Consider the following 27,028-nt stretch of genomic DNA (forward strand, 5'->3'; position numbering starts at 1 on the left):
AAGATTCTCTTGTCATCCTGTTTCACTGTCAACTTCCACCTGTGCAGAGGTATATTTTCATGCTGCAATACAAGCGTGCCATTAGGTGAAGCATTTAAATCCTTAATGGACATATTTATAGTTCTTCGTACACCCTATTGTACATATATATAGTTTAAACTACAGAATTAAACTGACAGAATTTTAAGAAATTTTTCAGCCCTTAGTGCTTGGTTTATTGTCTTCATGAGAATTGAATAATTGTCATTATTTATTGTGTTTACCATAGTCTATTCATTGACTAGCAAATAGTCAGGGTAAACTTGATCGTTTCAAAAGGAGGGATTTTTTTAAATTTTCTGTAGGCCCAGATACACAGACTGTATGTGTGGGTATTAAATTACATGTAATCTACATTCTGCACAACTTCTACAAAAGGTCAGGGTCAACATTTAGGGATTCTTACATGTATGTACGTGTATATACATTTTTAAAATCAGGTTACATATACTGTTGGTTAATCTAAATATATTAGATAAGAAAAACATTGTGATTTAAACAACATTGAGGCTTGTTTTTAAATTGTTTATCAAACTCGTCCCTCAGTTATTTGACAAAGGAGTTGTTGTTGGCTGAAGATAATTTTTCAAGGTGTTCTTAGAAATTTGATATAGATGATGTAATTTTAAGTGGTGAAAATATGAGATAACTGAGGCTGTTTTATGTCAGAGAGTTTGTGTATGAACCTCCATTATTTATTGAAGAATTTGGATATTTTTTTTCTCTCCCTTGCCCAGAATTTGGTCACACGGAATAAGAGAAAATATGCTGGGTCTTTGAAAACTTTCAGGTACCGATAATCATCGCAAATTAATGAATAAGTAAAAGTATGTCCTAAGGTTTTTTAATTATGTATAAATTCCATCTGAAATCTCCAGTCCTCGAAATGTTTACTGTTTGTATGTTAATTGTGTTGTCCTATTCTCAAATGATGAATTGTACAGGTAGTTGCTGTGTAGATGTAGACAGGGGGAGAAATGATAGATTTATCTACAATTTAGGTTGACCATATAGAGTTATTCACTGGGACAGATATAGATAACCTGTTATCAGGTGAAGTGGAATTCTATGGATAGATCTACCTAGCTGGCCCAGAGTATAGTCAATACACCCTTTTTGCCCTGGACAATTTAACATCTACTGATTGCCCCTTGTCTTCTAGGTATTCGAGAAATTTATGGTGGTGGGATAGAAATTTGTCCTACCACCCCGATTCATGGATGTTTCAGACAAGGAGAGGTGACAGTGGGTAGAGTTATACAGAGCTAAACATTATGACAGGTAATATCTGTTGATGTCTTATTTAAAGTTATTATATTAACAATTTTTTACTTATATATTTAATAATATTATTTTACTAATTTGACTTCTATTGACAAAAATTTAACATTAATACACTAACACAGTATTACCCTTTCTACTTGGTACCTAATATGTATATTGGCCTAAATCATATTGAATAGATATTGAATCTTCATCAGGGGAAGAGATATTTCAACTAAATTTGACAGTTGTAAAACATTGTTAAGACTCGTATCCCTCTGCAAGATTTGGTGTTCTAATTCCCTCTTGTGAATGAGTATTTATATAGGCAATATGAGCTGCTATTTCTTACTCTAAAAAGAATTGTTGTTGATAATAGCTGAAGGTCTGTAGCTCCTGGTTTGAAAAAAAATGGATGTACTCCTTGGGAGCTTAAGTCATCCATTAAATTTTTTTCAGGAGCTACAGAATGGCAGCTAGATTGATAAATTTCTATTTGTCAAATTTGAATAAAACCTATCAATTAAGTAAGATGCTAAAATTAAAACAAAAGTACATTTTATTTATAAAATAAAGTTGTTATTATTTCATAATGCAGATTTTTTTCATCTGAGAAAATTAACAATTTTGTTCATAATAATAAGTCTTTAGATGCCTAAACACCCAGTGGTTAGGTGGTCAAACTGTCTGAAATTTCTAGACAAAATCTTTTGAAATGACTGAACTGTGAAGTTTTCAATAAGGAATACTAGCTGTTGTCAATAAAATTATACCATCATCACTGTCTGTTTATCCTGAATTGTTTCTGTATTCGATGTAAACAGACTACTTGTGTGTGTATATTAAATCAGTACATGTGTATCAAAACTTGAAACATATTCTTTATCTAATTCGGTTAAAAGTCTAACCTGTGATAGGAAAAAAGGGCAATGTTATTCAAATAAATGAAAAGTTGAAATATATACTTAGTCTACCTGGTACATGTATTTGATATAAGGTAATATGATTATAAAAAGAGTGTATCAGGCACATATAGCACTACAAAGGGAGGGCAGCTAGACATCTGAAATCTTGACAAGCAAAAAAAATATACAATTAGCCAATCTTCAGGTGTGAAGTACCCATAGAACTTCTATTTTAATGTTTAATTAGGTATATACCGGTAGATTAGAAAAATTTTCATTGCAAGAAAAAGGGGGAGGGGAGGGGGGCCTTGTTTTGTTTACAGAATTAATTATTTTACACAGCTCTATAAGTAATGAATTTAGCCAAATTTGGTATTGAAGCTATTATGTAAAGCTGTCTATAATTTGCATCTCTGTACATTTTCTCAATGAGAATTTTTTTTAAAAATTGTTTCCTTTATGTAATGTTAGTAAGTAAATCATTTTAGCACGTGATACAACTTACAAAGTTTAATCTTACTGAGGTGATCATTAAGACCCATGGGCCCCTTGATTTAAATGGGCCATGCTTTATGGTACAGTGTGACTTTGTCTAACGTCGTTGGCCTTTGGTCATCGACTCCATTAGACCTCCTAGTCTGTGTACACAGACAGATCATTACTAAGTGAATAAATGTGTCACACACGGTCACACTATAAAAGGTAACGAGGAACTTTACCGAGATAAATTTCATCGTGTTTTCTATCCTTTCTTCACGTTAAACCTTGTTTAGGTTATACCTGTATGCCCTGTCCTAATTAAGTCACCTGTACAGGTAGTTTTGGTGCAGTTTAGATACAGCTGATTGAAGACTTCTGTGTGTGTGAATATATGTTGAAATTGATCATTAAATTCATCATATACAGTTTAACATGTGTGCATTGTTTCAAATGAGAGATGTAAATTTAGTATTTAAAGTTAAACAAACTCATCAAATTCATCAGAAGTGGAAAATAATATAAGCACTATGACAGTACTTTTACAAAATTCTTTTTGAAATATATGCATGGTGATCAAGTTCAGCGGCAAAAGGAAAATAATATAAGCTCTATGACAGTACTTTTACAAAATTCTTTTTGAAATATATGCATGGTGAGCAAGTTCAGCGGCAAAAAATTAAATTAAGCTTAGTGTAAATGATTGTGACATTTAGCAACATAAATCACTGAAACTGGTATAAAAAAAATCCTTTTCCGTTCACGATTTAAAAAATTATAGGTAGAAGCTGTATAAATGGAGAGATATGCCATGCCATTCCATCTACAGATATATATCTTAAAATGTTTTTTGAATGTTTGTTTCCTCAACTTTTTTAAATCAAATTACCTGAGGGCAATATCCGTTTGAAGGTTCATGGTATCACACCTCTTAGATTTACATGGGATCACTCTAGCAGAACAGGTTGTATGTGAATTTAGTCGGACAGATATTTTGTTGAATGTGTCCATTGAAGCAGCTACATTTTATGGAAGAGAAAAGTTGGATATGCATGATTGAAATACATGTGTGCAATTGCTTGTGAGGAGATATGAATAAGAAAAGTAAGTCTTTGAATACCTGACAGCAGAAATTCTGTTAATTTGAAACATATTTACCTTGCAGGCAGTGATTTATTAGAAGAGTTTTATGAATGGCACTAGTGGACTGAAGTTAACACTGACAGCTAGCTTGATAACTATTTACCACATTAACCGTTAGAAGAATTTCATTTCAAAAGCCAAGTCTTTAAATTTGTATGAAGATCTTGTTTTTAATTGAAATATGCATATATTTTCTTTGGCGATAGTTAAAATCAAAGTCTCTTCATTGTATAAAGAACTTTTGTTTTATAGGGACACATCTGTATATTCTCCTTGCCGTGGTAGTTTAAGGTACTGGTGTAAACTGGAACATATCAGAGATAAAATTACCAGTTTATATCCATGCTGAATAGACCTAGCTTGCAAATCCCTTAATTTTATTTGAATTTCATTCAAAATTTTGTTCATTTGGATCAAAATGTTTATTAAGTCAGAAATTTATAGAGACATATGACTTAGCTAATAATGTTTCAGTTCTCAGAGTAAAGTACAAACATGACATACATTGAGTGAACCATCGTTTCAAGGCTTTATATGTAAACAGATACCAAAATCTGATCTTGAGACTTCACCAAAAGAGTCTAGCTTCTATCCTTTTCTATAGTCTGTCCCAAGATATTTATGCAGCGCATTTGGACGATTTTTTAAAAAAATACACATACCTGTGAAAGAAGTGCAATTGTAAAAGTTGAAAGGGATAATTTCCAAGATAATTTCATTGACACATTTTCAACTGTCACTCAGAAAAATTTAATTCACAGGAACGAAAACAGATTCCTTACGGAGATTTATAATGGGCAATGTTTACATATTTTCTCCATTCGGAATACACTCGGAATACATTGCGCAATTTTTCAACGTTATCATCCGGGCTTGCTGCAATACAAAATCCCATAACAGGGACATTTCGATCTTGAGACTTCACCAAAAGAGTCTAGCTTCTATCCTTTTCTAGAGTCATTTGTAAGCAATATAGCTCTGAGACTGCCTACATGTTTTTATTTTTTGTATCTATTTATGTACTTGTATTATTAGTGTAATAATTACACCTTGGGCACAATTTAAAACATTTTTTAAAAAAGGAAAGGACTATGTCACATTGTGCGGTATGCATTTTTCGCCCCCAAAATTAAAGTTTTTAAAAGAGATTTAAAAACAAGGTGGAAGATTGTTGAAATCATATTGAAAATAAGTGTGTAAAAGGTTAACGTTATCACCACAGTGACGTCATAATATAGAAATGACGTCATAAAGATTGTCTTATTTTGATAAATTGATGTTTTGTAGTAGCAAAATATGGGTGTTTTCCGATGGTTTTTTGACTGCGAAATAAAATATCGAGTGCAGGTTTGTTCAAGTACCAATTGTGTATTCTCATATGAACAAAAACATATATTAAAATCGCAGACCTGCACTCTATTCTTTTGAATGCAAAATATTATGAAAGAAAAAATGACAATATTTTCAATTGTTTGCAAAATTGCAGGAATTGGGTCATTTAGGTGATGTCATAGATAAACAGCGAATGAGCAATGATGACTAAAACCAAGATTAAAGTGATAGGCATCTTCTGTGCAATATGATTAATGAAGATTTAAGTTGTATACGATACTATTTAAAATTTGGTTAAAATTGGGGGCAAATATTTGACCATATACCAAATAAAGTCCTTTATTTGAACCAGCAACAAGTCTGCGGTGATGCATTGTTACAGCTCACAAAAGTTATATGATGTAATATTTATTATTTGCCCTTGAGTTATGATGTGGTATAGGATTATGTAACAATGCTGTGTGATGAATGGGGTACAATTGTACAGAATTATATATAGTACATGCATATATGCATCCTTAAAAAACCTTCAGGGTTTTGGAAAAATAAAATTGAATGACTATCATATCCTACAAAAATCTTGCATAAATGCCACCCCGTTTTTGGGGAAGAATTTCTTTTTTAATGCCATCAAATTTTAGTAGAATTATTTCCTCTTAAAAAGGGATTGGCCCTTCCATTTTACAAGCCTTAATCCCCTTCACCTAAGGAGTTTACAACAGTGATGACAGACAATGAGCATTATTTGGTAAAAAAAAAAAAAACACTTGAACCTTTTGCACCTCGTGCTGGTTTAATTGTCATTATAATATAGGTCACATGTAGATATCAAATGTTTTCTGATCAATATCTTAACACATTCCTTAATTGCTTCACTGCAGACATCAAAGCTCCAGTGAGGCAAACTGGTGAATATATGCTTTGAATATACTGTGGTTTCATCAATATTCGTTGAATACCAATTTTCGTGGATTTCGTTGTTTAGTTGATCCACGAAATAAAATGTTCATTGAAGTGCAATTTTTATTAACCGGGTTTTCCAACGGAAAAATCCGGTTATTAAAATGGTGAAAATGGCGGGCGGGTGGGCAGATGGCGGGCGGGCGGGCGGCTGCCAAAAGGGTACCCTCATTGTACGGATAACTCCTCCTACAGTTTTCAAGATAGGAAGTTGTTCTTTTGCAGATCAATTGTACATATATCAGAGGTGTGCATATTGCTAGGATTTTGATTTCCGATAATTTATCGAAAAATACCAGCTTTTGAACTTAGTCATTTTTTGGCAAAATATTGCATATAGGGAACCCTCATTGTACAGATAACTCCTCCTACAGTTCTCAAGATAGGAAGTTGTTCTTTTGCAGATAAATTGTACATATATCAGAGGTGTGCATATTGCTAGGATTTTGATTTCCGATAATTTATCGAAAAAATACCAGCTTTTGAACTTAGTCATTTTTTGGCAAAATGTTGCATATAGGGTACCCTCATTGTACGGATTACTCCTCCTACAGTTTTCAAGATAGGAAGTTGTTCTTTTACAGATCAATTGTACATATATCAGAGGTGTGCATATTGCTAGGATTTTGATTTCCGATAATTTATAGAAAAAATACTAGCTTTTGAACTTAGTCATTTTTTGGCAAAATGTTGCATATACATGTAGGGTACTCCATTTCACTGGATAAGGGTTGACATGGATTATGGATACAGTTTACATAAAAGAAAACCCGGTTTGCTGTCACATTGACAGCTTTTCACTTGTTAACATTCTGTATTGATATGGCCATTGGCCACGAATTTACGTATCCTTGAAACTGTGATTTTCACTTTATCGATCCACGAAAATTGATACCCTTGAATATTAATGAAACCACAGTACTGTAGAAGACATTTATTGATTTTGAGGTATAGAGACATGGCAAGGGGCAAGGGGCAAAATACTTTGGACAAAGGAAAAAATAGCCTGCATGTAGAGTACTGCGTATCAGACTTAGTACACATGTTCCCTTTTCAACAGCTAGTAGATGATTCCTATATTGATTCAGTAGATGATTCCTATATTGATAAATCAATCTCAATGTCAAGAGCAAAGGATCAAACCAGGCTAATCTCCACTTGATGTTATTGGGACATTTTACCTAACATACATGTATATCATACCCACAATATCAAAGGTCAAGGTCAAATCAATATGGCCATAACAACTACATGTATTTTGTTTTCTCTAAAAAAAGTAGGGGTTAAGTTGGTTACAACAAAATTTTATTGTGTACAAACATGTAACTATGTACTTAACAATAAAGTTAATGATGGTACATATTAAATGTGGTTTCTTTTACAGAGGAAGTGAAGGTGAAGGTCGGGTTGTCGGGCCCTCCCCCGATGAAGAGTGGCTTCCAGTATGTCAACCCTGGGCAGGAAGACCAAATGGTAATTCAGATCATCTTTGGAACAATCACAATTGATCACTATTGAATCGATCACGATTCAACTAAACAAAAGACTAAAAAGACATAATCAGAACAACTAAAAAACAGAAGAAAGTCACAGATCACAGCTGTGTATTGAATGATATTGGATCATATTTTACAAATATTGACAGGGGTTGAGGGCAACAGTAACAACAGTAAATATTGCCTCAGAGAGGATAATGAACTTCATCATAATTAATAAAACAAATGGAATACCCACACTGTCCCACAGCTCTTTCAGATCACCGATCAAAATAAATTTTATCCCTTGATTATATCTGATTCTATTGTGTGTTGTCTCTGTTTGCATTAAAATTAATTTTTCTTCATGTATGTCAAAATAAATTAAATTTAATAGATTTAATTTATAAAACAGGAAATCTCTGGATATCGGCCCAGTCTGATCAGAAAAGTCATTGTGTGGTTCTTCATCATCATCACTGCGGGTCTTCTTCGCCTCTTCTTTTATTGGTTACCTCATCTCTTCATCAAGTTTACACACACTGAATGCTCACTGTCAGAAGCCAAAGTTGTCATACTCAAGGTAAGAAACTGGTTTTAGTTAATTATCTTAATTTTTTAACAAGAAAGGTTAATTGGTTCACCTCATTATATTATGAATAAATTTCATCACAAAGAACTTTATATGATGAGAGTTATTGTAAATTAAGCCCCCATGATTCACTATTTTTAAAGTATGTGTGTCAGGTACCAGGTACATATAAGATTGCTCTGATATTTCATTGAAGAGTTTGCACATGTATAAGATATGTTTTCATCTCCATAATTTGAACTCGCAGGCACTATATGATATCAGAAGTTAAAGGTTATTTTTAAAATTTGGCCAAAAAATGTTCATTTTTTTTTTTTTATCATCTTTTGAATTTACAAATTTAGAGTGCTGTTTTGAACAACCGAAATCTTTCTGTCAGTTACTAGTTCTGGCATGGATATATCTTCAATGATTATATTTGTTTGTTCAAGCTTGCGCTTTATAGTTAAGGTTTCCTGAAGAAAAAAATCTGATTGACATAAAAATAAGCCATTATTATAGTTATACAAAATTTGCAAAAATACAGAAAAGATTAACTTTATGATGTCAAATTTTGAAGTTTATGGCATTAATGGCTCAAATGAAAATTACCAGTATGTAAAAACTTTACATGTACATATGTACATGCAAAGAAAACATGAGTACAACAAAATCTGATGTTCAATTTAATTAGGTTGCCATTATTGCCCTTATCTTATTCAATATTGTTCATGGTAAATGATATCTGTTTTAGCAATCTCTGCAATAATATAACAGTTAACTTCAATGCTTTTTGAACCACTGTTAATCTATTGATTTACTCAATAAAATTGATGTGTAAAAGTTTGTTATTTTCATGTATGAGGATAAAAATTCAAGGTATTTTTGATATCAGCCAATATATGTTTATAGAATCGATAATAATAAATCAACGTCCTTTGTTAACATACTGAAAACACATATTACATATATATTACCAGTTGGGTCTTAGGCCTGTTCAAAGGATATAATGGTATGCATAATTGAATAAAATCTCCATAATGCTTAATCTATAGAGCTTTTTTCTCGTTCAATCAAAATTTCAGCTTGATTAAAAACAATTAAGAGTTCATATCAGGCTAATGTTTTTGTTTTATCTCAAAATAGTTGTATGTGGTGAATTCTTTGCTTAAACAGAAACATTGACTTTTCATTCTGTGAAGCATAATTATTAAATGACAATAAAGATAATCTAAGCATCTTCATTTGCCTGATGTATGAATAATTTCAAAAGTCTGTAAGTAAAGTTCAACCAATAAAATGCTATTTTTGATGTTCGATTCAGATGGCTGACATTGCTACAAATATATTGCGTTTAAACACTCTAAAATTACTGCCCTTATCGATAAATGCAGTAAATATTGTGTTTAAAGCCTTAACTACAAGGGTTGATCCAAAAGTAATGTCACACAATGCACCGGGCTTCTCATAGGAGCGGTATTAATATAGAACCATTTTAACAAGAGCTTGTACTTTGGGTAGTTGTGTCAAAAAGCAATGTGACGTAGGCCCCTCTATTTTATAATTGCTGGCCACTCAGCCATGGCTCTTTGAAATCAACAAGATTTGTCTGGCTTTTGAGCTAAGACTACGCAATTGGTGCATATTTTGCTTGAAACCGCGTCATTTTTAACTTGTTTTGACGCAAGAAATAGATACCGGTACCTACCTCCAACCGAAAGTCCAAGGTTCTATTTAAACAATAAACTGCTTTCTTTGGTGATTCATGAAGGTCATGGAGACATGATTGCTACCTTCATAACCCGCACTGGAATCATCAAAAAAAGCATAAATTTTTATTGTTTATACTGTAAACCAATTTTATTCGCTGCGACTATATTTTGCGATTAACTGCCAATAAACTGGTTCACGACAACTAATGTTTGCAACCAAGCCTTATATATCCAGACCTGTATTGTTATAAAAATTATAGACAAAGGATTGGTTCGCGGCGAGAAATATTCGCGACGACAAGGCTCACGCTAACCTCGCGAAAATTTCTCGCACGCCAATAAAAGTTGGTTTACAGTATTTAACTCTTTCTTTTAACAAATCAATAATTTAATTGGAAAAATTAAGTAAAATTCTCTAATTGCTGTTAATGTAAATCAGTACGTTTGCAAAAAGAAACAGCCAAATTGGCCCTATGGGAATTTGAGTCTGACATCATCATGATTACTTCGTGCAGTCCATGATTTTTCTGAGGTGGCTGTAGGTTTCAACCAATTGATAAATGCGGCATGTAGATTTCAGTCTGGCTGTTTCTACAGAGCTATGATTTAACTAAAAGTTTCTGTAAGAAATAGAGGGAGTCATACTTGGTAGATGTAAATATAAAATGATTTATCAAAATTTGCCAAATCCAAATGTTAATTGGATTAAATTTGAAAAAATTTATATAGTTAGAAGACATATCTTTAAAAGAATTTTTTTTTTTTACATTTTTTACTTGCTTTATCTCTGATAACACTATGAATCAATTTTGTTTTTAACGATCGACTACGTCCAATAAATTTAAATGATGTATTGTTGGGGCGCAAGCTGGGTTTGCATACCGGTAATTAAAAGAAATGAAAATCACATAAATATGTCAATATTCTAATATTTAATCGTACAATCGCTAATTATAAAAATTCTATAAATATAAGTTATAAGGAATCGTTCTTTGAGTTAATTATATATATCTATTTTGTGCTTTTTTGTAACAGGACCAGTATAAGCAGTGGTTTGTGTCAAAAGTGAAAGTCCACAGTAAAAATGGACAGCCAGCGGCAGGGTAGGTACTTTGTTTTCAGTGTTTGTTTCTATTTATACCTTTACCTACCCATACTTTATTCTAAGCAATCCTGCAAACTAAAATTGCTCCATATTGATGTATTCATTGTTTTAGTGCTTTTGAATTGTAGCCAATTATTGTTTGATTTTGAGATATGTTTCCATTTTTGCATATACCATCTTTATGTTTGCGGACAGCATGCTTTATTATATTTGACCTTGAACTTTTGCTGCAGCGTTAAAAAGGATGAAGTGATGGGCATAGCTTTTAGTAAGAATCCATACGACAGTAACACACCTTTGAAGATGGGAGACACAAAGGTACAAAGTAACTCCATGTTCCCTCCAATAAAATCCCTCCCTCTCGATCTTTCTGACACCACAGCTTGATCACTTTGACACTGCAGTAATTACATCCTTTGATTATTAAATAAACAGTGACAACAGAATTTTGAACTGTAATCAAATTCTCTTTACTTTTGTTGCGTTGTAAAACAACATACCGGGTATATGCATGCATGCTTGCACTTAATTTGCAAGTTGCATAAATCATTTGAAACAATTTTGTTATATATCATGCTTATTTAGATATTTACATAAACCCAGTGAAGATGAATTCCTTTAAGCTGGGATAAACAGTGTTTTCTGTTAAATTATGAGTGGTACTTGTACAAATGTTTTTATCATATACCAGTAAATGTGTGCTCTCTTAGAGAAGAAACTATGCCGACCCACTTACCTATATTTTAAGGTCAAAATTTAGTCATAAATATTGTCTTCAGTGGTTTCTTGGGTGGCCTTTGATTGTCGCGTGTCTTAAAATTTCATCTGTATGTGAACTTAATCAATTTTATCAATATCCTAAAAAAGTTGAGTTTTGTGTTTTACATTTACAATTTGTACAGATAAGAAACATTCAGGTTTCTTTAAAAGGGGGCAGGGGGGGACTTTTGGTTCCATCGTTGTTAAGTGCAAGGTGAGATTTTAATCATGAACAATTTTGCAGTCACACATCTAGAGTACACAGATATCAAAAATCATAAAATAAAAAGTATGTATTTTTTGTACTGAAACAATTTTTATAAATCCAGAGTGAAGAGAGGGGGGTCATTAAGGTTATACAGGGGCGATTTATGTCTGTGAATCAAGTGTTTGAAAAGGTCTTCAATTCAATTGGTAAGAGTTAATATTTGATGCAGTAAAACTTGTTTATTACAGACATGGATATAGCGAAATCTCCAATACAGTGAAGTGTTTTGCAGTGCCGTGCTAAATTCTGTACAAAGCCTCCAAACTTTTACAATTAAAACAAACTTGGTTATAACGATTTTACAGATATATCAAATTGATTTTGAAAACCGCAGAGGTGAAAAATAGCAATCTCTAACATCAAATTGTTTCATTATAGTTTTAAAACTTTAATAGCGATACCAATTGACATACCGTAATTGTTTAAAAAAAATTTTAAAAATCACTATTATAATATTTATCATCAAAATTTGTTTAGGTTTCTAGAGAAGGTATTTTATTTAATAATGCCTCAATGAGCATAAAAAGCTAAAGTACATCTTGAAGAAAAGATGTTATATAGAGAATTTTGCTATACCTGTAATTACAAATTCATTATATAGAATATGGTTATGGCAAATTGAATCCACTGGTCCCTAGGACTTCGCTATAATCAAGTTTTATTTTATTATAGTCCTTGAAAGTGGGGGGTATATGCTACTATCTGCTAAATCCATCTTCAAAAATGATGCCCAGTATTGGGAGGGGTCTCAGTTAGGTTTGGTTGACTTTAAAACTATAGCATGATATTTTACTCTCTCTTCTTGTTTTGCTTATTCCATAGACTCCAACAGATGACCATGTTTCAAGTGGACTTGTTTCAGAAGTAGACCGAATTCTAGAAGTAATTTAAATACCTTCAATATTATGTTTAATTTGAGGCTTCTGCTGCTTTCAGCTTTTTCTTGGCTGTGTGTAGATAGATAGTTTAGTGATTCAAATATATAGTTTCAGTAGATAAATTAACATTTATATTAAATTGATCAAAACTATCAACAAGACCCATCCATCTCAATGCATGCACATGTGCTAGTTCATTAATAAAACTCTCATATATTCATGAAAAACATATTGTTAATATTTCCATCTTGGAGCATTGCAATCCAGTAATAACTAGATTAGACTGTGTTAATTGCTCTGCATGCTTGCACTACAGTGTACTTGATTTATTTTTTTGCATAATGGGGATTGGTAGCAAATGCTTGGTTGATGGAATATGGAGCTTCTTGGAGCATAACTATGTGTATTTTGTGAACATTTATATTTTTCTACATTTCTAAAGGCCAATTGTTTTAGTGTAATCTGAATTGTTTTTCAGGATTTTACCTAATATAACTGTATAAATAGATTCATGGGTTTTTTTTTTTGGGGGGGGGGGGTTGATTTTTATATATCAATTTTTTGACTAAAATTCATGCTGTAGATTTCTGCATGAGGGTTTCCATTTTATATTTTGCAAAACTTAATAAGTCATCATAGAAAGCAATGATTCTCCCACACAATCATATCTCTGTTTACATATTGGGATCTCACCGATTTTTGAAGTAGATTTTTACAATGGTGCAGATAAGTTGCATGCATGCTTAGTAATATTTCAGCTTATATGTATTACTTCTCCACAATTAAGTAATAATTGTAAAACCATCAGTACTGGGTGTTTTTAGAATTTTCAGCTACTGATAGTTAAATAAAAGGTTCATATGTTACAAGTGTAGATTGAACTAAAAATATCAGAACTTATAAATCTAACCTATTGCATGCCATTATTCCTCGGTAGCAAGTTTATAACATACTTTATGCAGGGGTATATTTGCGCCCGTTTTATTTTCGCTTCTTTTTGCCCTTGTTGTCAGCAGGCAACACCAGGCCAAATTCCAATGTCTCAAATTAATCTTTCTTTAATTACAACTGTTTTTGGTTGAATTCAAGTAATGGGCAAAACTGTTTGCAAGAGCGAAAACGGAAGGGTAAAAATAGCCCTCTGTACATTATCTGATATATAACTTATTTCATTAATTAACTATCAAGATTATTCCTGTGAACTGATATTTAAAGATTAATGATGAACTTCTCACAAAAATGTTTTTTCTTAATTTCTAATGTAAGATAGAAAATCTTTTTGGTGTAGTGTACATGTAAGTTTGATTAATGGTTATTAAGAATTAAAAACCCATTTTTTACATTGTGTGGTCATAAACTAATAAGAGTGCTATTAACCTTACTTGTGATTATAAGATGGGTTTGGATCATGTCATATTCATTGCTAATAACTGACATACTACGTAGGAAATAAATCTCATCCACATTGCCTTTACCTGCCACCAACACACTAAACCTTCTTGTACTGTATATATATATAGTGTAACTCAAATGATGCAAAATTTGAAAAATTGAGAAAATATGTCATGTTGTCATTTTGGGTTTTTTCTTTCGAAATAAACAACATTTTTGAAATAAAACTATCTATGTTATAATCAGATATTTAAAGAATAAATTCAAGTAAGAGTAACTTTAATATTTACCTCACTGTGTGAATATGGATATGAATAGTTCGAATTTTATTTGCATAGTTTTGTATTTTTGAATTATGCTAGTATTTTATAATAATTGTCATGCATTATAGTACATTTGTATGTGTCAGTACACTAGCTGTCTGTGGTTGAGACTTTACTGTTGAGTGGTCGTTTTAGCTGAATAGAAAATTTGTGCGCTACTTCATAACCAAAAAGATCAAGTACATCTGGAGCAATGAGTCTCAAACATTTAAAAAGCTAGAGTAAGTCCATATAAAGAACTCTTTTATCATAAAATATAAACATAACATTAACAGCTTCTTGTTTTGAAAAAAATAATTTTGACATCATCTTTCTTATTTTTTTTGTAACCGTCAGGAATTTGAATTTATTTTTTTTTTCAGAGGTCTAGATAAAAACACCAAGTGTTCCTATTTCCATGCATGCAAGGGACTGACATACCCACAACAACAGGAGAGGTATAATTAAACATTAAAGCTTCCTCCTCAGTCTGTCAATGCTACAAAGCTATAAAAGCTTATGAGGGAAAACAATAAAAAAAAAGTACACTACATGTATATGTCATATTATATCTTGTCTTATCCAAATATTCCATGCATCGCTTTTGTACTGTAATTCAGAAATTGAGGACTTTGTTATTCATAAAAAGTAATTAAATTTTAGAGTGGCCATGTTTGGTTCCAATTCTATCCAGATCCATGTCACCCCTATCATCCGAATTCTCTTTAAGGAGGTAAGACTACAAGACTTGATCATACGGAAAATAATGGAACACATAAATAATCAATGGCAGTTATGCATAAATGCATTATCTTCACCAACAGTCAAGTCTTAATGTGCATATGCTGTACATGTCAAATTATGATTGTATGATGAACTGAAAAATTTAGAATTGCATAATAAATTAATCAGCATCATAACACTGTTTTGCTCCCTAAATAATTTTTTTTTTGTGTATTGATAGCTATATTTTCCCAATAATTTTAGACAAAGTAACAAAATAAGATAAAATGAATTAAATTGTTGTGCTTAGTTTTAACTTAAAAATTTGGTCATTTATTTAAATACTTATTTCTTAAGCAGCTATTGGGTAGATGAGTGACTGTTCAACTGTGGGCAGAAAACACAGGCAAATATATCATTGGTACACCTTCCTTTCTTGTCTTTGGCAGGTGCTGTCCCCTTTCTACATTTTCCAGATGTTCAGCTGTGGTATCTGGTTTGCAGATGAGTACTATTACTATGCCAGCTGTATTGTTGTCATATCTGTTGTCTCTATATCTGCCACCATCTACCAAACCAGAAAGGTACGCCGATGATGGACATTCTTCTGATACCAGATTGTAATTTTGAGTCTGCCATATACTCTACAAGCTATTTTGAAATTCTCGTACTTACTCAGTTTTGTTTACCTGTAATCACTCTTTGCCTTGTTTCAGGTTTGTCACTTTTGTGTAAAGAGATATTTATCACTTTTGAATTTGTGATAACTTTGATTTGCTCATTGGTAGTAAGGGTGAAATGGACAAAAATAGAACAGGGTTGATTTTTCTTGACTTTTGTATTACAAGTTTTCTCTTGATGATGACTATTAGAAAATATATCAAGACAACCAATATTTTATATTCAATTTTCCAGTATTTATAACTACATGTATGATTAGTGATTGCAATGAAATGGTATGGTATTTAAATGATCTATCAAATGAATAAACTGTGTCGCGTAAGTGGCATTTGTTTGCTTGACATGTACACAATTGACGTTTACTGTATTTCAGATGCAAAGAGCTTTGAGAAATACCATAGAATCATCCACAATAGTATCACGTCTACATGGAGAAGGTCAGACACAAAGTTTTAAAGTATCCTATCTATTCTTTGATGTATAAATCTATGATATACTAAATCACTCATGTTTTGATTTTTTCACACCAGATTTTGTTGACGTCTGCTCTGATGACCTAGTTCCTGGTGACATCATTTCAATCCCACGGAATGGTTGTGTGATGCAGTGTGACGCCGTGCTTTTGACAGGAAACTGCATTGTGAACGAAAGCATGCTCACAGGTAGCTGACGAATCCACATAGATTGGTTATAGAATTGAATGGAAATGGAAACATCACATCTAAAAAAAAATTTATCACACGCTTGGGATTTTTTTTGTTATTCCATGTTACACTTTAACAGGGAAGAGTGTGTGTCTTTTGGGCCACACAGATCAATTACAACAAAAAATAAGAAATTGAAAGTCATTAACTCTTAGACGAGAAGAAATTGAGATTATACTTGTGAATTTTTTATGCCTTAAATCACACTTTAATTTTACAGGGGAGAGTGTTCCTGTTACAAAAACTCCTTTACCCAACCCCAAGATTTCCAAGTCTCGCGGGGAGGACATCCTGTTTAACCTAAAGGAACACTCCAAACATGTCCTGTTTTGTGGGACACACATTCTCCAGACACGATTTTACGGCTCCCAACAGGTGAAAGCTGTCGTTTTACGGACTGGTAAGACACAAGTTGCCTCCCCTGATATTCAGAGTGGAAATTAGTAATCTCTTCAAGCAATATTTGTGCCGATGGAAAAACGAATTAATTCATTGAGTCTCTTGAGTTATACATGCATGTACAGTGTATACTTTCCCATTGGATGATTGTTAAAGAGTAATATTCTTTTTCAATTTGTAGGCTTTTCCACAGCTAAAGGTGAACTGGTTCGTTCTATCATGCATCCTAAACCTGTTGACTTTAAGTTTAACAGGGACACCTACATATTTGTTGCCATTCTAGCAGCAATTGCAGGAGTTGGGTTCATTTACACAGTGGTGATAATGGTATGTAGGAGTTTAGTGTATGCTATCATTTATAGATTAAAAAAACAGTACGAGAAAGTAGGGAAAAAAGGAAAGAGTCAATACTTACTCTCTGAAAATTAAACTTTACCAGTTATTTTTGTACTGTTGTGCTTTTGAACATACATTTAGAGTCTGGACATTCGATGTTTTCCAGGTTGAAGAGCATGAAGCATTTGTAGATATATTTCTGCGTTCCATGGACTTGATCACGATCGCTGTTCCGCCCGCCCTGCCCGCAGCTCTCACTATAGGGATCGTATTCGCCCAGCGACGACTGAAGAGAGGTCAAATCTACTGTATCAGCCCTCGTAGTATCAACGTCAGCGGCACCATCAATGCCGTCTGTTTTGACAAGGTAAATTCTATAATATTATTTCCAATTTATAAAGTTCTTGGATTTTTGTCATCTCTGTAAAGTTGATTGGTAAAAGTTTGAGTTTTACTGAGAAAAGTATTAAGATACTGAAATTGTAATTATTTAGTTTTGTTGTGTTAGACTGGCACACTGACAGAGGATGGATTAGACATGCAGAGTGTTGTTCCTGTCCAGGATGGCAGGTATGTAAAACAGTACCCATGTTAGACTTTTTATAGGAAATATCTGGAGCCTTTTTAAAAATCCTCTGTAGTATATCCATACCCAGTAAATCCATCATTTGTTACAATGAGATCAAATATTTTAAAAGAATGTATGGCAATATCTGTATGGGACTTATCATGTTTTTTATTAGGTAACATTATGTCAGAATTTGTATACTAAACAAGTTTTACCTGCATTAAGTATGAAATGTCTTTTGGTGGCAGTTGATCAATACAAAAGTTCTGTCATTACACAGATTTGCTGAGGAAGTTCAAGATATAAAACAGCTTTCATCAGACCAAAGACTGCTTCTGAACGCCATGACAACCTGTCACTCTCTCACGATCATCAATGGCGTCTTGAGTGGAGACCCACTAGATCTCATCATGTTCAATGCCACTGAGTGGGTATGTTGTGTGTGTGTGTGTGGGGGGGGGGGGGGGGCATAGGTTCTGGACCTTTCCTTACTAGAGGGAGGCCCCATATTTCATACTTATTGTATATGTGATAAAAGTCACTCCATTTTTCTGTCCTCAAATGGCATTGGAAAAACATATTCCTTAATAATTTCTTTTCAAACCCCAACATACATATAACTAACACAATACATGAGCACTATGATGAACATGATTAACGATTTAATTAGCATAATCTCTATTGAATTTCATGGATGTTTGGGAAAAATAAAAGATGGTGCAAATTGATTGAGGTGTTTGGGAGTTGAGAGGGGTGCTGGTATGTGACATGGAGCACACCACATGTACATTTGATGCCATAGAATAAGTAATCTATGTTAGTTGGAGAGTAATATTGAGAGTAAATTTGCAGGAACACATTAGATCTATATTTTGATGTATAAGAATAGACATATGTACCGGTAGGTGAAGAAGATACTCTACTTATTGACAGTAATGATCTTTACATCATTCAAAACTAATTTTTAAACACCTTAGATTTTAACCAGACATTTTTCTTCTTATGAAATGAGCTTAAATACATATATGTTTACTGTTTTGTTATATTTGCTTTTGTTAACTGACTAGGAACTAGAGGAACCGGGGGAGGAGGAAGCCAGCAGATATGACATGATCGTCCCAACGATCGTCAGACCCCAGGGGGCAAGGAACGGCAAGGGGACCTTCGATCAACAGTTTGTGGTAAGGTGTTTTAAAGTATACCGTAAACATTTTGTGGATGACCATTTAGGAGCATTGCAAGATTATCATTAGCTCCCAATTTAACCTAAAATAAAACATAGTTGTACATGTATTTTGCTTCTAATTCTCTAAATACATGTAGTGAGTATTTTAAAAAAGCACTGAAGAACATGTAATATGTATTTGTATAAGAACCAAAGATTTGACATTGTATTTGCACAACTCTCCTTTGATTGTTGGGGAAAACTGAACAAATTGTGAGTGTTAGATGGTCTGATTTTGTCTTTTCAGCCAATAACTGAGGAGATTGCCATCATGAGACAATTTACATTTGCTTCCAGTCTACAGCGGATGTCAGTTATCACACGTAAACTCGGAGCTCCAAACTTTGAACTCTTCTCCAAAGGAGCCCCAGAGATGATTGCCTCCCTCTCCAAGCCAGAAACTTGTAAGAACATTCTGTGATAGGCATATAATTTCATTTTTTTGGCTTTGCTGAAAAGTCTTTTGGATGTCACCTTTGTTCAAAGTTTCTTATATTGTATTGTGTTTGTCGCTACATTATGTGTCATCTCGTAAAACAATTAAAACTTTTCAGTGCCAAGTAATTTTCACGAGGTATTGATTGAATACACCAAAAAAGGATACCGAGTGCTGGCCCTTGCTCATAGATCTCTCCCAGCCAAACTGAAGTATGCAAAAATACAAAGAATCCAAAGGTATAGATCGCCAGAAAAAAAATTATTTAATTTATCAGCTTAAATTATTTTCAAGTGGTAAAGAGAATTAGCTAGCAAAAAAATTAATGCTCATACTCTAAAAAACTGAAAATGTTCATTGTTTTGAAGAGAGCAAGTGGAGAGGAACCTTACCTTTCTGGGATTCTTGGTGCTAGAGAACCGACTGAAGCCGGAGACCACACCTATCATTCACCAACTCCTGGAGGCTAACATCAGAACAATCATGGTCACAGGTCTGTAGCTCGTAGAACACAGTCTCTTTAAATGATACTTATCATTGCCGTAATTTTGATTGCATTGGGGGAAGGGATATTGAGAAATTAAACGAATTTTAAACTGATGGTTTTTTTTTTATTTTGTGTTCTGCCACAATGAGAACATTTTCTGAAAGTTTGTTTTTAATTTTTGCTTATGGTCATATTTGACATGAAACTAAAATTCAAAATGGATAATTATCTAACTTAAAGCACAACTATTTCAGGTGAATTTAAACAGCAAAATTATTTACAAGTTTGATTGTGCAAAAATAGCCCTTCATTCTACATGTACCTGTAGAATCAATTTGCATTGTTCATTTTGTTAGAGAAGTGTTTCAGATGTAGATGCCACACATCTCACTATAGATAAGGGATTACAAAGGAAATGGCTACAATAGGGCTTTGGATTATTGCTTTTGCTGGATTAAGACTTGCTCTTCCTCCTCCTAGGTGATAACATGTTGACTGCTCTGAGTGTGGCTCGAGAATGTGGAATGGTTGGTGAGAATCAAAAAATCATCCTGGTCCAAGCATTTCCAGGAACCACTGGAAAAAATGATCCCTGGCTGGAATACATGTACACAGAAGATCCACAAGACCATCACCAAAAATCTACTGTGAAAAAATCTCTCTCTCTTTCTCTCGCATCATATCATATCATGTCATTATTTTCATGATTTGATATGGAAATTTATTGAAAGTGAAATGCTTTCTTTTTCCCACAGAAAGAGACAAAAATTGCCATGCCTGACAGCACGGATTCTAACTATCACTTTGCTTTGGATGGAAGGTCATGGGCTATCATAAGAAAGCATTTTCCATTGACATTACAAAAGGTATGCTAATTTGATGAAACTTCTATTGAAATACTGCATAATCATCACTCTAAATTGGTGAAAAACTTTGGTCAAATTTTCTAGTGCCCTCTTGAATAGCTGTCAATATTGTTTTTTCTCAAATCTTTTTATCATAGTTATAACCAGTATTTGTTTGGTTTTCTGTCCTTATATTTGTAACTAAAATCTATCTCAAATTTAATACGAGAGAATGACCTCTAACATATATATGTATTAACTGTAGAGGTCAAGGTCATAGATACTTATATTTTCTTGATCAAGGTTATATAGATTTCTTTTCAATGTGACCATAGTTTGAGTATTCTAACACATTTTGCATTGATTCTGTAACAGATATGTGTGAGGGGAACTGTGTTTGCCAGGATGTCCCCAGACCAGAAATCACAGCTTATAGAAGTTCTACAGGAACTAGGGTAAGACATGAAACTGTTTCCTCACTGATGAAAATCCAGGAATGTGATAGTGTACTGATATGCTGTCATGTTGTAGATCATTTTTGTCCTAAAAGTTCAGAAACTGAATCAAACTCACTTTGCTAAGTTCCTTTTTTTATCAATATTGTAATAAAGAAACAGTATATTATTATCTATCAATACTGTAATAAAGAAACAGTATATTATTATCTTTATTCAAGATTGCATTGCAATAATTTTTAAGGACAAGGACTTTAAAAGGTTTTTGGGAACTATAAGCATGCATGAATTAATGTACACAATGTATGTACAGATTCTCCTATTGAGGCATCCAGGTTTATTTATTTGTTATCGTATTTTGATGTGTTCATTGAATTCATTTTCTTTATTCATCTTTATTCATTCAGGTACTTTGTGGGTATGTGTGGGGATGGAGCCAATGATTGCGGAGCACTGAAGGCAGCTCACGCTGGAATCTCCCTGTCAGAAGCAGAAGCTTCCGTAGCATCTCCATTTACCTCCAAACAACCCAACATTGAGTGTGTCCCAACACTCATACGGTAAATTCTGTCATCTGCATTTTGCAAAGACAACCCCCATTGGAGAGTGTATTATTACAATTTTCCAGGAACAATATTGCTTGATGGTTTGATAATTTTTTGATCCAATTGTTGTGGTAGCTGCATTTCCTTGTTTGCTGTCAATTGTAAAAAGAACAATAAAATTTGTTAGATGGAGTCTTGTTGTGGAGATATCAAATTGCATGCAGAATTTTTTTTTTGGCGTACTTCCTATTGTCTGAATGATTCTAAGTTAATTTAGAACTGCATTCACTGATGATTAGAAAGATTGTTTGATCTATTCTGTTGGTTATTTTGTTTTTAAGGCAAGGGAGAGCAGCTCTAGTTACCTCATTTGGAATCTTCAAGTACATGGCTTGCTACAGTTTGACTCAGTTTGTCTCCGTTTTGATTCTGTATTGGGTGAGTTTAATATTTAGAACATACACATAAAGTTAAAATAAGAAATATTTTGTGTGTTTTATTATGAAATTTAAATTATACACATAATATATATATACATGTATTCTTAGAATTTTTTATTTACTAGATTTTTGCCAACCTGACAGACTTTGAGTTCCTGTACATAGATTTATTCCTGTTGACGTCCCTCAGTGTAACGTGTAAGTATAGCATAGTGAGCCCACTAGTTAGAGTGTATAACCAGCTCCAATACTGGCACTGTAAACCTACTTTTATCCTTGACAATTTTTTTCATAATTAACCAGAGATAAACTGGTTTTCATTGCATAATTTTTGTTATCAAGATGTAGATTATTTTGAAAAATCTTAGATGTTGTCATTAGAGAGCAATACCCTCGCCAAGTGTTAAATTTGCCCCTAAATAACAATTTCTTGTACCAGTTTTAGTCAAAAAGAAGGCTACAAATAATTTCTGGTACTTTTTAAAAAAAATTATAGCTTTATATGCAGGATGAGATCACATCCCATGTTTAAACATAAGCAGCCCTTTATGTACAATTTGGGGTTGAACTATTTGCTCAATAATCTTAAAATTTCATGTCTTAAAAATCAAGGTCTATATAATATTACAATCAAAATAATAAACTACCCCCTCCCCCCCCCCCCCCCTTCGGCAGTTTTCAGCGCTAGATTTGCTTTAGTTTGCCTAACAAATAAAAGTGATGTAGAATCTTTAAGCGGGTACATGTAAATACAATTAAGTATACTACATTTGTTAACGCCTTAATGACAAATTTATTATTGACAAAGTTCACAAAAGTCAGACTTTTAACACTTCAGTTTTACCCTACAAAATATCTTGAATCCAGGAGCTGCCAGGGGGCAAAGCCCCAGACCCCTGCCTACAACTGGCGCCCCCTCTAACTCCAAATCCTGGATCCACCCATGAGTTTTAATGCCTTAATTATTTTGATTACAGTTGGCTACACCAATGCCTATGACAAATTATCCAAGGACCCGCCCTTGGTCAGCCTGTTTAGTGTAGCGCCGGTTTTATCCATCTTACTACACATGTTAATACAGACTGCTGCTCAAGTGTTCTGTTATTTCAACGTTCAAGATCAGCCATGGTAATGTAATATACATACACAAGCACTGACAGCAATTTGCTAAATACTACACTGGAAAAATTTCTTTCGAAAATGAATATCTCTTTTATTTGTTTTCATTTCTCTATTTTTACCACTCAGATGATATATGTAGGTATTCTTAGTATTATTTTTGCTGTGTGTTTGATTTATTAGGTTTGTCCCATATGAAGTAAATGAGGATGACGACTATACAAGCTATGAAAATATGGCAGTGTTTGTCATCTCCATGTACCAGTATGTCACCTTGGCAATAATATTTTCCAAAGGAAGGCCATACAGAAAAACTATTTTTACAAACTGTGAGTCTTCAACAATTTTAAAGTTATATCCTTGCATAGAATATGTGCAGAGAAAGAAAATGACTTCACAAAAATACTTGTAAGCCTGATAGGCCAAAGGTTAAATTACATGTATATAACACTATATGATATACATGTATATACCTTACCTCATGCTAAATTGTAAGAAAATCATTGGTTAACATTATAGTCATGTGGAGACCATGTATATCCTATACATTGTCAGTACGAAATATATCTCCTCTTGAGCATTATGACATCATTCTAAGCGTATTATGATGTCATGTTTTGTACTCAAATTGAAACTTGCATGTACACTGATATTGTTATAAAAACTTGATTTTCATTGTTTTATTTTCTTTTTATCATCAAAACAAATTAAGTCCATTCTTGCCCCATATGAAAGTTAATGACCATGTTTAAACCGTATTATTAATGCATGAATCAGAACATGCAATTTTCCTCAGCTTAGTATATCATAAGTGAAGTACAGTGAAGCTTCAATAAAAGTTAAAAATCAATCCAAAAGGCAACCTAAATAACGATAGTCCTGCTAAACGGAATAAGTTTACAGAATGTAGTATCGACCTATGTTGTATTCTGTTTATCTGATTGTATACTCTGTTATAAATAAATATACAATTTTGAATTCTTTGAAAATATTTACATATGTTTTTAAGTCAGTGAATTCAGTTCATTCAAATTAAATGCATTTGTTGCAAACGTTAGTCTGATATTTTGGTCCAAAGGCAGATAATATGCTACATTGTAATAAAGTTTGTGCAAAATCTGAACTAATTAAATTTCATTCAATCCTTGTTGAGTATGTGAGAAATAATTGTGCATATTTTGCACCACAGTATCATAAAAACTCCATCCTATCTCATATTTAAGTGTAATTTATTAATAATAATATAATATAGTACATGTCTCTGTTTTTAAAAAAAATCTCCATGTTAATTTACAGATCTTTTCATTGCCAATTTGGTTGTGTGCATTGGTATGAACCTTTGGCTGAACATCTACCCTATAGAGGATGTAGCCACCTTCTTTGAACTGAAAGTTCCACCCTCCATACCCTACAGACTGATCTATCTAGGAATTGCAGCCATCAACTTCTTCGTAGATTATCTCATAGAGGTATATTTCATTCTGAAAATTTCTTATAACATTTAGGTCTTGCTTAAATTACCTCTCAAAATCAGTTGGTTTCCAAATGATAACTTCCTTCTTAATTATGTTGAGATTTTTCTCACAATTAATTAGTAGTGTACAAATCAGCGCAGGAGATTTAAGTTGGAATAACATGCATTATTCTCAAAAGCTAGCAAGATAAACTCTATTGTTTTGTTTTCATATTCCCTGTTACTCAACACCATCAGAGAATTATAAACAAGCTCGATCTGCAGATTTGTTGTCAGTGTCAACTGTTTATCAAATCAATACTGTAACGAAATTCCTTATTTTATGCAAGTACTTAATTCCACGCTTCTGCTGTTTATGTACCAAATGATTATTAAATCGAGAGGGCTATTTTTTGTTATAATTTCTTTATAATTCAAAACTGTCTGAAAAATATAAGCATTTAAGATTTTAAAATTGTCAATGGTTGCTTCTCGCAATTTTATGCAGATATCAATTCCTCGCATTTCATTAGGAATCTACATTATGCATGTTTGACTATAGGTATCGATGGGTAAAGGGGATCCAGCAGAAATTAGTCACACACCCTTTTATTTGTTTGGGGTTTTTTTTAAATTAATTACAATTTTCTGAATTAAAGGGGAATAACTCCTCTCAGAGTAAGTCAGAGAAAAAATCCCAAGAATTAAATGACTGTGATTTTGTTAATTTGAATTAGGAGGATATTCAGCATTTACCTTCATCTTAAAGCAGGATGAATAATTCAAGACAACAAATTAACATACTTAATGAATACATCATGTCCAATATACATGTACCAACAATTATATAATTAACAAATAAGCCTGTTCTTTATTGCAGACATTCATTATTGACAGTTACTTTGTGAAAGAGCGATTACAGTGTTGGATAGAGGACATTTTCTCTAATTCCAAATATCAGTACGAGATTGTAGAGGAGGAGATAGTCAGGGACAGCTCATGGCCAAATATTTCCTCAGCTGAATCTCTGGCACAGGCTTTTGAGAGGTTGGACAGTCAGCAAGCTCGAGACTTTGACCAGAGCAGTTTATTGAGTAGTCTGTTAGACTCGGCCAGTGAGACCCAGAGCATCAGATCCCTGCGATCTGTGGAGATGGAGACTTCACACAGAGATTTTAATGGCAAACCAGCATTAAACACCGGGGCTACCAACACCAGCAACAACTTCTATGGGGACATCGATGACGAGTCACAGTTGATTGCTGATGATCTCGATAAAGGTGTGGACAATCTTGCCATGGACTTAGATGAGCAGGGGCCAGACGTTAATTCCCAAAAACTGTGATCATTTTTTAAGTACATTTTGTTTACCAAGTATAATGTGTATCCGGTAGTTATTGAATGTTAGCCTCTGTTTTTATCATTTTTTGTGAAAATATAGTTTAATTTAATGTACATGGAAGACAGTACATATTTTAAATATATGTTCAGTATCCAACTTTTATAACCAGTTTTTTATATTAAAAAGAAATAATACGAGTTAACTCCCTCTATATTGATACTTACTTGTATTTCTATAAGCCAAAGTCATATTTCCAACATTCTATGTGTAGGCAAGTGCTTCACCAAGACAGGAATTTTCTCTGCAGCAAGAGTTAATCCTCCCTCAACTCTTGAGAAATGTTTGGAAGGACTCGAAGAAATTATATTTAGGAGCTCATGGCTCAGTGCCAGTCAGTGGTCACTTGATGTTGATTATTATATCCGAGAGTTCAAAATAATGCAGCGATATGTTAAAACAATGAAATTCATTTAGAAGTTGTGTGATCATTTTTAGATAATGTGAAATACAGACCACCTCATAGTTTGGATTTGCAAGTGATTGATTATAGGAAATTTTATTTTTAAGAATTTACCATCAATTTAATTCAAAGGCAGGAATATCTTCAATTGCCAAAACCTAAGAACCTGTGATGTACAATTTAAAATTCCACAAATAAGAACTACATCTTATATGGACAGTTTTTTCCC

General features: G+C 33.1%; 1 protein-coding gene across 4 annotated transcripts; it reads left to right on the forward strand.

The window, feature by feature from the left end:
- Positions 1-674: 674 nt before the first annotated feature.
- Positions 675-26,536, forward strand: LOC128186937 (polyamine-transporting ATPase 13A3-like). 4 transcript variants are annotated; one of them, XM_052856915.1, is made up of 32 exons: positions 675-829; positions 1,202-1,320; positions 7,504-7,592; positions 8,010-8,177; positions 10,913-10,980; positions 11,216-11,300; positions 12,832-12,891; positions 14,738-14,823; positions 14,965-15,039; positions 15,245-15,314; positions 15,754-15,888; positions 16,359-16,422; positions 16,516-16,647; positions 16,910-17,089; positions 17,270-17,415; positions 17,591-17,791; positions 17,933-17,994; positions 18,273-18,423; positions 19,060-19,173; positions 19,465-19,621; positions 19,772-19,892; positions 20,022-20,146; positions 20,621-20,787; positions 20,896-21,006; positions 21,361-21,440; positions 21,848-22,000; positions 22,327-22,423; positions 22,551-22,623; positions 23,403-23,553; positions 23,728-23,873; positions 24,841-25,013; positions 25,878-26,536. In XM_052856915.1, the coding sequence occupies exons 2-32, from the start codon at positions 1,314-1,316 to the stop codon at positions 26,340-26,342; spliced, it is 3,912 nt and encodes a 1,303-aa protein (XP_052712875.1). In that variant the 5' UTR covers positions 675-829; positions 1,202-1,313; the 3' UTR covers positions 26,343-26,536. The 4 variants fall into 4 exon arrangements, with proteins under 4 accessions (XP_052712875.1, XP_052712876.1, XP_052712874.1 ...); XM_052856916.1 differs by lacking the exon at positions 675-829 and having other exon boundaries at positions 1,096-1,320; XM_052856914.1 differs by lacking the exons at positions 675-829; positions 1,202-1,320 and adding an exon at positions 3,526-3,788.
- Positions 26,537-27,028: the final 492 nt, after the last annotated feature.

The sequence above is a fragment of the Crassostrea angulata genome, chromosome 6 (genome assembly GCF_025612915.1).
Source record: "Crassostrea angulata isolate pt1a10 chromosome 6, ASM2561291v2, whole genome shotgun sequence".
Classification (NCBI taxonomy): Eukaryota; Metazoa; Mollusca; class Bivalvia; order Ostreida; family Ostreidae; genus Magallana; species Magallana angulata.

Excerpts from the sequence above, each read along its gene's own strand:
- LOC128186937 (XM_052856914.1), top strand. Across the intron at positions 8,178-10,912 it reads CCAAAGTTGTCATACTCAAG|GACCAGTATAAGCAGTGGTT; the intron begins GTAAGAAACTGG and ends TTTTTGTAACAG. Across the intron at positions 17,090-17,269 it reads AGCTGTCGTTTTACGGACTG|GCTTTTCCACAGCTAAAGGT; the intron begins GTAAGACACAAG and ends TTCAATTTGTAG.